At 41.4% G+C, this 16954-nt stretch overlaps 1 protein-coding gene across 14 annotated transcripts in view; it reads right to left on the bottom strand.

The window, feature by feature from the left end:
• The window catches only part of LOC143036396 (E3 SUMO-protein ligase RanBP2-like), a 381916-nt gene that overhangs the window by 32809 nt on the left and 332153 nt on the right, over positions 1 to 16954 (bottom strand). For 12 of the 14 annotated variants that reach the window (XR_012967350.1, XM_076203706.1, XM_076203712.1 and 9 more), the window contains 2 exons: positions 7961 to 8065; positions 1412 to 1569 (listed from right to left, as the gene is read on the bottom strand). The exons of 1 other annotated variant lie outside the window; for it this stretch is intronic. Coding sequence is in view for 12 of the 13 variants with exons in the window: in XM_076203706.1 (XP_076059821.1) it covers positions 1412 to 1569; positions 7961 to 8065 (263 nt within the window). In the remaining variant the exon portion in view is untranslated. The remainder of the gene's footprint in view (positions 1 to 1411; positions 1570 to 7960; positions 8066 to 16954) is intronic. One more of the 14 variants, XM_076203715.1, reaches the window with a different exon arrangement.

Genomic DNA, 16954 nt, shown 5'->3' with positions numbered 1-16954 from the left:
GCGACATTGTGGTCCCCCAGTACCAAAAAGAATATAAAGAAAATAGAAAGAATCCAAAGAGCAGCTACAAAAATGGCACCTGCACTTGCAAACCTATCATACAAAGAGAGATTGGCTAAACTGGAGTTACCGACACTGGAGCAAAGAAGAGAGAGAGGTGACCTATTGACCATCTACAGAATCATGAAAGGCACAGAGGTACTCGATAGTGAGAACTTACTTAACTGGGACAAAAGAAACACAAGAGGACATGGAAAGAAAATAAAAAAACATAGCTATAGAAGAGAACTGAAGAAAAACAGTTTTCCTCATAGAGTTTTGGACACTTGGAACAAACTGGACAATGAAATAGTATGCGCAAAAACCATTCATGAGTTTAAAAACAAACTAGACACTGCAAGATACAAAGGCGGGACAACACGAGCATAGCTCCCCTTCCCGCAAAATACAACTAGGTAAATACAACTAGGTAAATATAAATTGGGAGAAGAAGGAATAAAAAAAGTAGAAAATGAAAAGGACCTGGGAGTCATTGTTATGAATAATATGTCACCTGAGAAACATATAAATAAGATTTTTGGAGAAACCTATAATTTAATAAGAACAATCAAAGTTGCATTTACATACCTGGATGAAGAAATGGTGAAGAAAATTCTAATCACTCTGATAAGACCAAGATTGGAATATGCAGCAACAATATGGTCACCAAGTACAAAAAAATGTATAAAAAAAATTGAAAGAATACAAAGAGCAATTACAAAATTGGCACCGACACTCTCAAAACTATCATATGAAGAGAGACTAGCAAAACTTGAACTACAGACACTAGAGCAAAGAAGAGAGAGAGAGGAGATTTGAAAATATTTACAGAATCATGAAAGGCATAGAAATTACTGATAGAGAGAATCTGATAAAATGGGATGACAGAAATACAAGAGGAGATGGAAAGAAAATAAAAAAAGGCAGCTATAGAAGAGATCTGAAAAAGAACAGCTTTCCTCACAGAGTAATAGACAGTTGGAACAAGTTTGATGAGAAAGTGGTGTGTGCAAAAACAATACATGAATTTAAAAATAGTTTAGATAAAATGAGATATGAAAACGGGACACCACGAACATAGCTCTCCTTCCCGTAAAATACAACTAGGTAAATACAACTAGGTAAATACTTAATCAGTGACTTCTTCCTCAAGCAGAAAAAGAGAAGACAAGGAGAAACCCCTTTGGGCTGTGTCGAAATATCATTTACACATAAACACTCCCTACCCCCCCCATATCCCCTGCTGCATACCTTCCTTGCATCACATGCTCATCTATACACAGCCTTCTCCCTTCCCTGCTCAACAAACATTTCCCTTTTAATGTAACATACAAAATGAAAATCCATAACAATAGTATATACACACACATACCTGTACATCTTGATTTTCTTGATTTTCTTGACAACCTATGCAGCCTTTACATGGCTCCGCTTGTTCATACAAATAGAAATTGTCAGGTAGTTTTAGTTTTCTTGCCTTTTCCACTTGTTCTGGTGTTGCCTTCTTTTCAAACACTATGGAAACTTCACCTGAAGAGAGCAAAATTCAAGAGTAAAATAAGTAACACTGAAAGAATCACAACTTTATAAATCAATATGATTTCAGTTTATAAACAAGTTAAAATCCTCAAGATTTTTCTCCTCTCACATGCACAGTTTGCAACTGGGGAGGCAGACACACATCTTAGCTCTGGATGTAAGGGCAATGCCTTTATAAAGGGGAAGGCCAGCTAAGGGACACACCCACCATTCATCCATCCCAAATCCACTCGTTTCCTCCTTTATCTTAGTTCTTTGTAGAATAGGGGCAATTCATGTCCCCCTCCCAGTGCCCAGTGGCAATACATGTCATAGCATCTCCACAGCAGGTACATACATACTAAGGAATTTCCCCCCCTTACATGTAGGGAGGTAACCAAAGTCAAAGGCATAAATTCAATCCCGCCCATTTCATTCCCACATACTCCGCTCCCATTCACCACCCCAACTCAGTGATGGGTCATCCCTGCATCTCGCCCACTGCCCTGGGTCAGAAGCAATGCAGCAAAACACTACACATCCATGTGGTATGTGGTATAGTGCTTTGGCCTAGGGTACTAGCGTAGAGCAGGGTATCATGGTGTTGTGGCGTGCCCCGACCAGCAGTGATCCTTCCCACACAAGGACCTCCTTGTTATGGCCGACAAGGAAGGAAGCTCAAAACGGACAGTTATAGAAGAGATCATAAAAAAGAACAACTTTCCCCAAGAGTGGTGGATGTATGGAACACACTTGACAAAACAAGTGTATGCAAATACAATATACGAATTTAAGGACAAATTAGACATGGCAAGATACAGAGACGGACACCACGAGCATAGCTCCCTTTCCCATAAGATACAACCAGGTATAAATACATCTAAATTCTTCCTCTCTTCCTGCCTATGTTCCATGTTTCTGCCCTATACAGTACTGTTGGCACAATCACCCTTTCATATAATCTATTAGCATCCATTCCCAAATGTCTATTTCTCATTACACTTTTTAACCACCCCCAAGACATTCACTGGCTTCCCTCAATCTCAATTCTACCTCTACCTCCACTCCTCTTTTTCCTGCCACATTCGCACCCAAATATGTAAAGCTATTCACTTCCTTAATATTCAGTTCCAATTTACTGCCATCCTCTCCCCTAGTAAATCTCATCACCTTTTATCCACATTTATCTTCAACTTCCTTTTTTCACATACCTTCCCAGTCTCTCACTAACTTCTTCAGTCCATCTTCTGATCCTGCTACAATCACAATGTCATCAGCAAACAACAACTGGCTTATCTCCCATTTTTCTTCATTTTCTCTAACCATCTCCAGTCCCCAGCCCATTACCCTTACATTTACCTCTTGCACCACCCCATCCTGGATCTGGAGAAGGCTTATGATAGGGTAGACAGAAAGGCACTGTGGGAGGTTATGCAGATTTATGGGATAGGAGGAAAGCTTTTGGGAGCTGTCAAGAGTTTTTATGTGAGTAGTAGAGCATGTGTTAGGATTGGAAATGGAGAGAGTGAGTGGTTTGAAGTAAAGGTGGGACTTCGTCAAGGATGCGTTATGTCGCCCTGGCTGTTCAACTTATACATGGATGGGGTGGTGCGAGAGGTGAATGCTAGGGTAGTGAGTCAGGGATTGGAGATGGTTAAAGAAAATGGAGAAAAGTGGGAGGTGAGCCAGCTGTTGTTTGCGGACGACACTGCGCTTGTGGCAGGGTCAGAGGAGGGATTGAGGAAGCTGGTGGCAGAGTTTGGGAGAGTATGTGATAGAAGAAAGCAAAAGATAAATGTGGGTAAAAGTAAGGTGATGAGATGTACAAGGGGTGAAAGTGGCAGTAGACTGGAAGTGAACATTAAGGGAGAGCGACTGGAGGAAGTGGATAGTTTTAGATACTTGGGTGCAAGTGTAGCAGGAAAAGGTGGAGTGAAGGTGGAGGTAGAATGTAGATTGAGAGAAGCGAGTAAATGCCTTGGTGGTTTAAAGAGTGTAATGAGAAATAGACATTTGGGAATGGATGCGAAAAGGAGACTGTATGAAGGAGTGATTGTGCCAACAGCACTGTATGGGGCAGAAACGTGGAACATAAGAGAAGAAGAGAGAAGGAGTTTGAATGTGTTTGAGATGAGGTGTCTGAGAAGTATGGTGGGGGTTACTAGGCTAGATAGAGTGAGAAATGAGGAGGTGAGGAGGAGAACAGGGGTGAAAAAGGATTTGGGAGAGAGGGTTGATGAAAGAATATTAGGATGGTTTGGACACATGGAAAGAATGAGTGAAGAAAGACTAGTAAAAGAGGTATGGAAGGCAGATGTGGGGGGAGTGAACATGAGGGGACGTCCTAGGATGAGGTGGATGGATGGGGTGAAGGGGGCTTTGGGGAAGAGGGGAATGTCTGTTGAGGAAGGAAGGGAGAGGACGGAAGACAGAGGTGAGTGGAGAATGGTTGTATATGGATGATGTTGTGACTGCATGAGGAGGAATGGGCAGGGGGGTGGGGTAGTATGTGTGAGTAAATTTTGACGCAGCCCGAAGGGATTTCTCCCCGTCCTCTCCTTATATGCAAAGGGGGACGGAGAGGGGGGGTCGACGATTAAATGAAGCGGCCTTGCTGTGGATGTGCTGTGTCTTGCGACACTGCTTCTGACCCAGGGCGGTGGGCAGGGTGCAGGGATGGCCCGTCATCCGGGAGGTGCTCAGATGAGAGGAAGGGTGGGAGGGGTGTGGAGTGTATTTAGGGATGAAATGGGTGGGAGTGTTTTTATGCCTTTCCCTTTTTGGCTACCTCCCTTGGAAGGGGGAAAAAGCCTTGGTATATGTATGTATGTACCACCCCATCCATGTATAAATTGAACAATCACAGCAACATGACACACCCCTGGCAAAAAACCTCAAACCACTCACTTTCTCCATTTTTAATTTTAACACTGTCTGGAAATGGTCTCAAAAGTGGGAAGTGAACTTCAACATCAAGAAATGTAGTAGGAATAGAATATCAGGGCAATATAAGGTCAGACACCAAAGCATAAAGAAGTGCTGTGTCGCGAGTGTGTCTGCCTAGCGGTTTCGTAACCAGCAACAAAGGAAACCTATTTGTTATTGTGCGAGATTGCTACTCGTTGTGACTGGTGAATGTTTTTCTCTCCAGTTCTAGTTCTTTGGTATAGTTTCTGGCAAAAATGGAAAAGGATAGTGAAGAAAAATCAATAAAGGAATCAAAGAAGAGGGGACTGGAAGTGAGTATAGTTGAGAGCCCAAGAGGTGTGATACCTAAGCACCATTGTGTATTGGATACTCCGAGGAAAAACCCAAGGTGGGAAAATAATGTTTTTCAGGTTTTCAAAAGAATTCATGCAAAATAGGAAGAAGAAATGCACTACGAAATCGCAAAATAAGTGAACTAATGGAAGAAATCATAGACTTGAAATTCGATTACTGAGCTGTTCACAAGGAACTGATTAAACTATGAAAAAACAATGAGCAAACTATCAAAGAACTGAGTGACCTAAAAAGTTAAATAGAAAGTCTTAAGAGAGAAAATGAAAGACTGAAAAATGAGGATAAAAATAAAAATAAAAATGACGAACTAAAAATGGAGGTAAATGAACAGTTGCAAGTAGTGACCAGTAAAGTAGCAGAATCAATTAAAGAAACAGACTTCATTGAAATAAAAAACCAATGGAAGAAAGAACAGGAAAATCAAGAAATATACATACATATACCAAGTCTTTTTCCCCCTTTCAAGGGAGGTAGCCAAAAAGAAAAACGCATAAAATCATTCCCACCCATTCCATCCCTAAATACACTCCACTCCCCTCCACCATTCCTCTTATCTTAGCACCTCCTGGATGACTGGTCATCCCTGCACCATGTCCACTGCCCTGGGTCAGAGGCATTGTCGCAAGTCACAGCACATCCACAGCATGGCCGCTTCATTAAATCGGTGACCACACCTCTCCATCCCCCCAAGGATAAAAGGAGAAGATGGGGAGAAATCCCTTCGGGCTGCTTCAAATTTTGCTTACACATACTACCTCACCCTCCATCCCCCCACCCATTCCACCTCATGCATCACAACATCATCCATATACAACTGTTCTCCATTCACCCGTCTCCTGTCCTCTCCCGTCCTTCCTCAACAGACATTACCCTCTTCCCCAAAGCCCCCTTCACCCCATTCATCCATCTCATCCTAGGACGTCCCCTCATGTTCACTCCCTCCACATCTGCCTTCCATACCTCTTTTACTAGTCTTTCTTCACTCATTCTTTCCATGTGTTCAAACCATCCTAATACTCCTTCATCAACCCTATCTCCCAGCTCCCTTTCCACCCCTGTTCTCCTCCTCATTTCTCACTCTATCTAGCCTAGTAACCCCTATCATACTTCTCAGACACCTCATCTCAAACACCTTCAACCTCCTTCTCTCTTCCTCTCTTATGTTCCATGTTTCTGCTCAATACAGTGCTGTTGGCACAATCACTCCTTCATACAGTCTCCTCTTGGCATCCATTCCCAAATGTCTATTCCTCATTACACTTTTTAACCCCTCAATCTACATTCTGCCTCCATCTCCACTCCACCTTTTCCTGCCACATTTGCACCCAAGTATCTAAAACTATCCACTTCCTCCAGTCGCTCTCCCTTAATGCTCACTTCCAGTCTGCTGCCACTTTCACCCTTTGTACATCTCATCATCTTACTTTTACCCACATTTATCTTCAGCTTTCTTTTTTCACACACTCTCCCAAACTCTGTCACCAACTTCCTCAATCCCTCCTCCGATCCTGCCACAAGCGCAGTGTCTTCCACAAACAACAGCTGGCTCACCTCCCACTTTTCTCCATTTTCTTTAACCATTTCCAATCCCTGACCCACCAACCTTGCATTTACCTCTTGCACCACCCCATCCATGTATAAGTTGAACAGCCAGGGCGACATAATGCATCCCTGACGAAGTCCCACCTTTACCTCGAACCACTCACTCTCTCCATTTCTAATCCTGACACATGCTCTACTACTCTCGTAAAAACTCTTGACAGCTCTTAGAAGCTTTCCTCCTACCCCGTACATCCGCAAAACCTCCCATGGTGCCTTCCTGTCTACCCTGTCATAAGCCTTTTCCAGATCCATAAAAGCCAAGAAAACATCCTTCCCCTTTCCTATAGCTTTCTCACATATTTGTCTTACCACTAAAATCTGATCTACACAACCTCCACCCGTCCTAAATACACACTTTTCCTCACCAATTACTCCCTCTGTCCCTCTCCTAATCCTCTCAATCAAGATCCTCCCATAAGCCTTCCCAACTACACTTAACAAGCTAATCCCTCTGAAACTACTACACTCACACTTGTCCCCTTTTCCCTTGTAAAGAGGAACTATACAGGCACCCCTCCAGTCAAAAAGGTAAACTTGGAAAAAGACCTTGGAGTGATGATCAGCAAAGACATGACACCAGATAAGCATATTGATAAAATAGTCAGAGAATCCTACAATTTATTGATGTCAATGAAAGTGGCATGTGCCTATTTGGATGAGGAAATGATAAAAAAAAAAAAAAGAAAAAAAAAAAAAATCCAACTACAAGACCAAAACTCCAGTACGCAGCAACACTATGGACATCCAGTACCAAAAAGAATAAAAAAAAAAATTAGAAAGAATACAAAGAGCAACAACAAAACTGGCACCAACTCTTTCCAAAATGACATATGAACAAAGACTGTCCAAATTTGAATTACCAACTCTGGAACAAAGATGGAAAAGAGGTGACCTACTATCTATAGAATTATGAAGGGAATAGAAATCTTAGATAAGAATGATTTATTGAAATGGGACAATGAAAAAAAAAAAAAAAAGGGAATTATAGAAGAGATCTGAAAAAACACCTCCTCACACTAAGTGATAGATACTTGGAACAAATTAACAAAGAAACAGTGTGTGCAAATGCTATTCAAGATTTTAAGAAAAAACTTGATGCTGAGAAATACAACTAGGTAAATACATTGTGTTAAAGACAATGCACTGAAGCATGACCCATCCACAGCAGGAGCTAGTTTATTTTAACTACTACATCATATGGTGACCTCTAATCCTCCTCCACTCGAAACTTTGAGCTAATGAGAATACCCCTTCATCCAATCAAAATCTCTGCACTAGCTCCAATCTTTTGCATTCTCTTCCATACATCCAGTTCCCTATTTACTATGATTATTCAGCTATTCAAGCTCATTACAACCTCTTCTGCTTTACACTCTTTGGCCATTCCCCCCCCCCCCCCATATACCCAAACAATCTCAGCATGGTGATATCCTATTCAATATCTCTCTCCACTCTCATTCTCTGCTTTACCTCTACATTATTATCCACTGTTACAAAATGTATTCAATGGATCACTTACTGTCGGGTATTCCTGTAGATGAAACTGGAGAACTTGTGGAAAACTTATCACCAAAGCTAAATGTAGTTTTTGGTGATGATGAGAAACTGGAGAGTCCTCCAAAAACTGCAAATGCAAAAAAATAAAATAAAATAAATAAATAAATAGAGGAAACAAGAGGACTAATACCCCACACTGACATGATAACATGTAGGTATATATCTGGGGATGAACATAATTGTGCTAGAGACATTTAATGGGTCAAGCTTGGAATTTAAGCAAGAGAGAAAGAAGCCTCAATGTGTTAAGATGAAGGGTTTTGAAGTATGGTGGGGGTTATGAGGACATATGCAGAAGAGAGTAGGGCAGGGGTGGAAAGGGCTGACAGATAGGGTTGATGAAAATATTGCTATTGTTTGCCTATATGGAAAGAATGTGTGAAGAAACACTAGCATAAAGAGTGCAGAAGGCAATCAATGTGTTGCCTTCAGTCTTTCTTGTTGAGGACACGTAGGCCCCAGGAAACTTGTTAAAACCTACAGGTGGGACCATAAGATACTTAGAGAGGAGATAGTGTAATGTGGAAGGGAAAAGTAGATGGAGTGAACTTATGGAGAAGATGGGATGGCTGGATGGGGCGAAGAGGGTCCTGGTTACAAGGAGAATGTCTGTTGAGCAGAGAAAGGAAATAGCAAACCAGGGAGGGAGGGTTGGAGAGAGAGAAAAGAAGAGAAAAGAAGAAGAGAAAAGAAGAAATAATAATAAAACATGGATAGTAATTAGGAATGGAAAACTAATGTGGTCCAAAGGGATTTCTTCTTGTGTGCTCTGTAATTTATGGAGAGGAGGAGTTGGGGAAGAGTATCTATATAATGAAGCAGTTGGGGTAATCTAGTTTCAATTGCTGGGCTCTGCTGTGGTGTCTTGCTGCATTTCTTCTGGCCTGAGCAGTGCGTGAGGGACAGGGATTAGCCTTCATCAACAAGAAGTTAAGATCAAGAGGGCAACAAATGAGATATGTTGGTATGGGGTTGGTGAAGCGTGGATATATACCTTGTCTCCACCTCTCTTACATGGTAAAAAGGGCATTTTGCAATATGTATATGTATGGATGCAATACCTTTGGGGCTGTTTTTGGGTGCCCTTACAGACTAGAGCCATACACCTTTCAACTGTATTAGTTTAAAATTACTATCTATATACCAAGGGCTTTTTCCTCCTTATATGGGAGGTTGGATTTTTTTTTCAAAAAGCATGTACCCACTCCCATCCACAATGCTCTCCTCTCTCTCAACTTAGCTCCTCATGGATGAATTCCCGAAGGCATTTACTTGCTCCTCTCAATCTACATTTCCCTCTACCTCCACTCCTCCCTTTCATGCCACATGTGACCCTAAATACCTTAAACCATCAACTTCCTCCAGCCTATCTCCTTTTAGCCTTCCAATTTGCTCCCATCCTCTCCCTTTGAACATCTTATCAACTTACTTTAATTAAGATTTATCTTCAACTTTCTCCTATCACATACCATACCAAACTCTGACTAATCCCTCCTCTGACCCTGCCACAAGCACACTGTCATCAGCAAACAACATTTGGCACCTCACAATTTTTTTCCATTTTCTTTAACAATCTCAAGTCTCTTGCCCATTACCCTTGCATTTACCTCCCACACCACCACACTATGTACACACTGAAGAGTCATGGCAACAAGACATCACTGACAGAGCCTCACCTTTACCTCAAACAACTTCCTCTCTCTATTTCCAATTCTAACACAGGCTTTACTACTCTCATAAAAACTCAACTGTCCTTAATGGTTTTCCTCTAATCCCATTTACCTGCAATTCTTCCCACAGTGCCTTCCTGTCTACCTTGTTACAGGCTTTTACCAAATCCATAAAGGCCCAAAAAACATTCTTACTTTTTGCTAAAGCTTTCTCACCTATCTACCTTACCACTAAAGTCTGATTCATGTGCAACTCCTACCATTCCTAAACCCAAACTGCTCCTTACCAATCACTCCCTATGTTACTCTCCTAGTCCTCTCAATGAAAACCTTTCCATAAATCTTCCCAACAACACTCAACCAACTGATTTCTCTGAGACTTGAGATAAAAAAAAAAAAAAAAGCTAACACCATCTCTCCTATTTTGCTGAAATTTTGTTAATAGGTAGTTTTATGGCCCTAAACACATTTCTGAAATTTAAAGGTCAATTTGAACTGTTCAGGAGATATGACCAGATATATTTGGGGTTATAGTCACTAAAATTTGGCGACCAATAACTAGGGTGATAAAAACAGTTATACATACATATACCAAAGGCTTCCCCCTTACAAGGGAGATAGCCAAAAAGAAAAAGCATAAAAACCATTCCCACCCATTCCATCCCTAATACATTTCACTCCCCTCCACCCTACCTCTTATCTTGGCACCTCCTGGATGATGGGTCATCCCTGCATCTTGTCCACTGCCCTGGGTCAGAGGCAGAGTTGCAAGACATAGCACATCCACAGCATGGCTGCTTCATTAAATCGGTGACCCCCCCCTCTCTGTCCCCTCATGCAGAAAAGGAGAAGACGGGGAGATGTCCCTTTGGGCTGCGTCAAATTTTTCTCACACATACTACCTCACCCCCCATTCCCCCACCCATTCCATCTCATGCATCACAACATCCACATACAACCATTCTCCCCTGTCTTCTGTCCTCTCTCGTCCTTCCTCAACAGACATTCCACTCTTCCCCAAAGCCCCTTTCACCCCATCCATTCTTCTCATCCTAGGTTGCCCCCTCATGTTCACTCCCTCCACATCTGCCTTCCATACCTCTTTTACTAGTCTTTCTTCACTCATTCTTTCCATGTGTCCAAACCATCCCAATACTCTTTCATCCACCCTATCTCCCAACTCCCTTTCCACCTGTGTAGAGCTGACGGCCAGGGGTGGTTGCTGCTGTTTGGCCCCCAACTCTTGGGATTGGGGGGGTGGTCCCATGAAAGGACAGAGTCCACCTGGCCAGACTGCGGTGCGGCCACCACCCAGCACTTCTAAGCTACCAGAAGAGGCTGGATGATCACATTGTGAACAGCTGCCCAGGATGTAACACTTCACCCCATACCATACAACACATAATGGAAGACTGCATTATACACAATCATGCACGCAAACAACACAACATACACTCTATAAAGGATTTGTGGGAAAACCCAGTTTTGGCAGTGGCATTCCTTGGGGAGACGGAACTGCTAGGACAGACAGTCTAGGGAATGACAACAACAACAACAACAACTCCCTTTCCACCCCTGTTCTCCTCCTCACCTCCTCATTTCTCATTCTATCTAGCCTAGTAACCCCTATCATACTTCTCAGACACCTCATCTCAAGCACATTCAAACTCCTTCTCTCTTCCTCTCTTATACTCCATGTTTCTACCCCACACAGTGCTGTTGGCACAATCACTCCTTCATACAATCTCCTATTAGCATCCATTCCCAAATGTCTATTCCTCATTAAAAATTTTAATCCACCAAGGCATTTACTTACTTCTCTCAATCTACATTCTATCTCCACTTCCACTCCACCCTTTCCTGCCACATTCGCACCCAAGTGTTTAAAACTATCCACTTCCTCCAGTCGCTCTACCTTATTGCTCACTTCCAGTCTGCTGCCACTTTCATCCATTGTACATCTCATCACCTTACTTTTACCCACATTTACCTTCAACTTTTTTCTTTCACACACTCTCCCAAACTGTCACTAACTTCCTCAATCCCTCCTCCGATCCTGCCACAAGCGCAGTGTCTTCCACAAACAACAACAGGCTCACCTCCCACTTTTCTCCATTTTCTTTAAACATCTCCAATCCCTGACCCACCACCCTTGCATTTACCTCTCGCACCACCCCATCCATGTATAAGTTGAACAGCCAGGGTGACATAACACATCCCTGACGAAGTCCCATCTTTACCTCGAACCACTCACTCTCTCCATTTCTAATTCTGACACATGCTCTACTACTCTTGTACAAACTCTTGACAGCTCCCACAGTGCCTTCCTGTCTACCCTGTCATAAGCCTTTTCCAGATCCACCAAAGCCCAAAAAACATCCTTATCCAGATCCATAAAGGCCCAGAAAAAATCCTTCCCCTTACCTATAGCTTTCTCACATATCTGTCTTACCACAAAGATCTGATCTACACAACCTCTACCTGTCCTAAATCCACACTGTTCCTCACCAATTACTCCCTCTGTTCCTCTCCTAATCCTCTCAATCAAGATCCTCCTATAAGCCTTCCCAACCACACTTAACAAGCTAATCCCTCTGAAAGTACTACATTCACACTTGTCCCCCTTTCTCTTGTAAAGTGGAACTATACACGCACTCCTCCAGTCCTCTGGCACTCTACCTTCTCTCCGGCAAACATTAAATAACCTGACCAACCAGTCCACCATCACTATACCTCTTTTTTTTAAGACATTCTGAATGGCATCCATCCAGACCAGGTGCCTTACCTGCTTTCATCATCTTAACTGCTGCCTTCACTTCATCCTTCCTTATTTCTCCTCCATTTTCCTCACTCATCACTCTCATTTTCTTAGCATTTCCCACTGCAGCTAACTTTCCCTCCCTATCCTCCTTCACATTATGCAACTCCCTAAAATATTCTGCCCATCTTCCCCTTACTGCCTTCTCCTCCATTATCATCTCTCCATCTGCACCTTTTACCTTTTCTTCTCTACTTGATTCGCCTCCTCTTCCTCTCTTAATTTCTTTCCAAAACATCTTTTTATTACTTTCAAAATTTTCTGTCATACTCTTACCCCATTTTACATCTGCTCTCCTCTTTGCCTCCTTTACCTTTTTCTTTATTTCTCTTTTCTTTTCCCTGTACGTCTCATATGACTCCCTCGTCCTACTTTGGAACCAATCTGTGAAAGCTCGCTTCTTCTCTTCTACAACCTTCTTCATTTCCTCATCCCACCATTCACTACCCTTCCTTCTATTTCCTCCTGACCTTCTTGTTCCACACACCATCCTTGCACACTTTGTGATTCCCTCCTTGAACCATCCCCATTCCTCCTCCACACCTACCTCCACTCCCTCCCACTCCTCCTTCAGCTTCCTCTTGTACTCCTTCTCCTTTTCCTCTTCGTTTAGAGAGTTCACTCTAAGCACCTCCCTACCTTTTGTCCCTTTCCTCTTCCTCCATCTGTCCTCCACTCTCAACTTACCTTCCACCAGAAAATGATCTGATATTCCCCCACCCTCTCCCCTTAGTACATGTACATCCCTAACTCTTCCTATCATAATCCTATTTACTACTACATAGTCCACTAAAGCTCTATCTACCACCTTTCCCTCCACCACCCTCTCCCATGTGTACTTATGCTTGACTTTCTTCCAAAACACTGTATTTGCTATCATCAACTCTCTTTCTAGACACATTTCCACCATGAACTCTCCACTACCATTCTTTCCTGGAACTCCACATTTCCCAACCACTCCATCAATTGGCTCCTTTCCTACCCCAGCATTAAGGTCTCCCAGTACTATTACATTTACACTTCTCCCTAAACCCTCTATGCACTCATTTAAATCTATCCAAAAGACCTCCCTTTCTTCTACATTCTTCTCACTCCCAGGCCCATATGCACTTACAAAAACCCACATCTCCTTTCCAAGTTTCATCTTCATCCACATTATCCTTGAGGAAACCTCCTTCCACTCCACTACACGTTTACCTATCTCTTCACTTACTAGTATAGCCACCCCTTCCCTCCCTCGCCCTCTCTTCACTCCTGATAACCTCCCACTTACACTCCCAAACTTACAATCGCCCTTCCCTTTCAGCTTAGTTTCACTCAAAGGCAACACATCCATCTTTCTTCTCACAAACATACTACCTATCTCTTCCCTTTTACTCTCATCTGTACCACATCCATGCACATTAAAAGACCCAAACCTTAGGGTGCTGGACCGAGGCCCTCCAGCCCCTCTTATGCCTCTGCCTATTTTTCTAGGAATGTGCCCTGTAGGGCTACAAGAAGAGGGATGCCTAGTCCCAATCCCCGTCCCTTTTTTTTTTTTTTTTTTCTCCTCGCCTCTTATGATCCAAGTGGGAATACTTGTACTTGGTGGCAGTATTCTTTTCCCCCACCACAGGGAATTCCCTCACCATAGAAAAAGAAAATACTCAGAGAAATGGTACAGTATAGCAACAAGGGTTGGGGGACAGCATAACGGAGGGACAGCGAAGATTGACGTCCTGAAGAAAAAGTGAAATTCTCGTGGATCTCAACGCAAAGGAAGTACCTATTGTATTTACAGGGGCGGGGATTGCTCGTAATGTAGTGGGAAAGTGAGGAAAAAGGAGTAGGGGAGGGATTACTGAGGGAAATGGAAGGAAATGAGGAAGGGGAAGACTTGGTCCAAGAGGCCAGGCGCCTCGTAAACAAACGAAGAACCGATCACGATTTTGGTGACGACGGGATTAACAAAAATGTAAAGATTAGAAACATAGACAAGAGTAGTACAATGGAAGGTGAGGATAATAACTTCCAGGGATTTAATGAGGGGGGGGGGGGCCGGATACCAACCTCCCCCGATTGGCAAAACTGGAAGAAAAACTTGAACAAATGACCAAACTTTGGGAGATTAGGTTCAGTAGGATAACAAAAGATTGCGCAAAGTGTTAAAAGATTGGAAGAACTAGCGAAAGCGAACAAAAACTTAACTAATGAAATAGAAGAAGTAAAAAGACAGTTAAAAGAAGTAAAAGAGGAGAATGAAGAATTAAAGAGGAGTAAGGACAACAAAGAGGCCATAGCAAAGGAAGCACAGGGTTGGAAAAAAATCCAAGAAAACATTAAAGTTGCATTTACTGATATAATTAAACAACAAATGAAAGAACAAACTGAAGATTCAGCTATTAAAGTGATGAGACAGAAGGAGAATATAGTAAGAGACTTAGCAGATAAAAAGAAATGTATAATTATATTAGGAATGGAAGAGAAACATAACCCAGATACAACCACAAGAATCAAGGAGGAAAAGGAAAAAGTAAGCAGTTTACTACAATTAGTTCAGGAAGATGAACCTGAAATCATGAAACAAATTGAAGAGAAGTTTAGACTCGGAAAGTATAGTACAGATAAGACCAGACCAATTAAGATTAAATTCAGGTCACAAACGACGGCAGAGAATATCTTATCCAAAACAGGGAAACTGGCAGGAAGTGAACAATATAAAAGGGTATGGATAAAAAGGGAAATGAATAAAGAGGAAACAGAGGAGGAGAAAATGAAAAGACATGAAGCTAAGAAAAAAAAAAACGAGAACAGAACAGAGTAAAAAAAAAAAGAGAAATTCTATTGGAGAGTAGTGAATATGAAAGTAAGGAAATTCGACATACTAGAGAAAAACAAAAAGGAAACAGAGAACACAATGGAAGTGGCAGAAAACTAAGAGTGTCTTACACAAATATAGATGGATTAATAATAGGATTGAATGAGCTGAATGATTATCTGAGGGAAAAAGAACCGGACATAATGGGAATTGTAGAAACAAAATTAAAAGGTCCACTACCACCCAACAGTGTAGGACATGATGTATATAATCATTGGATTAGAAACAGAGAGAAAAAGGAAGGGGGTGGAGTTATGTTCCTGACTAAGAAGGATATAAACGTGAGGTGTGTCACATATGGAAAGAATACAGTAGAGATGATTATGATCGAAGTGGAAGACAGAAATAAGAAGAGCAGAAAGTTTGAGATAAATTATGTGCCTCCGAAAACAGCCTCGTGGGAAGAGAGTGAACATAAAAGTATGTTAGAGGACACAAAGATAACATTAAATAAGATAATGGAAGATGAAAGAAGAATAGTTATGATGGGCGACTTTAATTGCAAAGAAGTCTGCTGGGAAGAGATGACAGTAAAGGGTGGAGATGGCTCATGGGGAAATGTTCTACTCGAGATAATTACTGACAATACAATGACACAGTGGATACAGGAGAACACTAGGTATAGAAATGAAGAAGAACCATCGAGACTAGACCTAATAATTACATCTGAACCTAGAATAGTGGAAAAGATTGAATATAAAACACCAATATGTAAAAGTGACCACATATTGATTGAACTGGAACTGAGGAAAAATACATGAAAAGAAATGAACAATATAGAAAAGGAAGAATGATGTATGAAAAAACAAACTTTGATCAAATAAGAGAATCCCTTCAAAAAGAACACTGGGAGGGAATATACAAACAAGAAACAACAGTGGAAGAGAAATGGAATATTTTGACAAAAATTTATAAAAAAGGAGTGCAAAAGTATGTCCCAAGACAAAAACAAGAAAAAGAATATGTAAAGTGCTGGTACAACAAGAGATGTAGGGAGTTAAAAGACAAAAGAGACAAAGCTTAGACCAAATGGAAGAAAGACAAGACCTGTAAAATGGAAAATATATACTTGTTATAGAAATGAATATGTACAAGTGTGCAGAGAGGAAAAGAGAAAATATGAAAAAGATGTCATAGAAAAATGTAAAGATCAAACAAAACTATTTTACAGATTTGTAAACAAACTGATAAACAAACAAGATTTGGAGAAATTAAGACAAGGAAGAGTTGAATATACAGAGGAAATTGAAATGGCAGAAATTATGAACAAGCATTTTAAATCAGTGTTTACAAGGGAGAATATACAACCTGAAGAGATCAAATGGAAAGAGAAAGTCCCCCCTATCAAAGAAATTGAAGTAACAAAGAATGAAATATTGAAACACTTGAGTAATCTTGATGTCAGAAAATCACATGGACCAGATGAAATAGCAAACTGGATTTTGAAAGAATGCATGAATGAACTGGCAGACATAATACATAGCATAATAAACAGTTCCTTGAAAGAAGGAAAAGTTCCAGAAGATTGGAAAAAAGCAAATATAGTACCTATATATAAAGGGGGAAATAAAGAAAATCCTACCAACTATAGACCAGTCTCTCTAACAA

The sequence above is a fragment of the Oratosquilla oratoria genome, chromosome 20, assembly GCF_046742065.1.
Source record: "Oratosquilla oratoria isolate Oo_2021 chromosome 20, ASM4674206v1, whole genome shotgun sequence".
NCBI lineage: Eukaryota > Metazoa > Arthropoda > Malacostraca > Stomatopoda > Squillidae > Oratosquilla > Oratosquilla oratoria.
The sequence above is the reverse complement of the archived record's forward strand: the minus strand, read 5'-3'. Positions and strand labels throughout refer to the sequence as shown.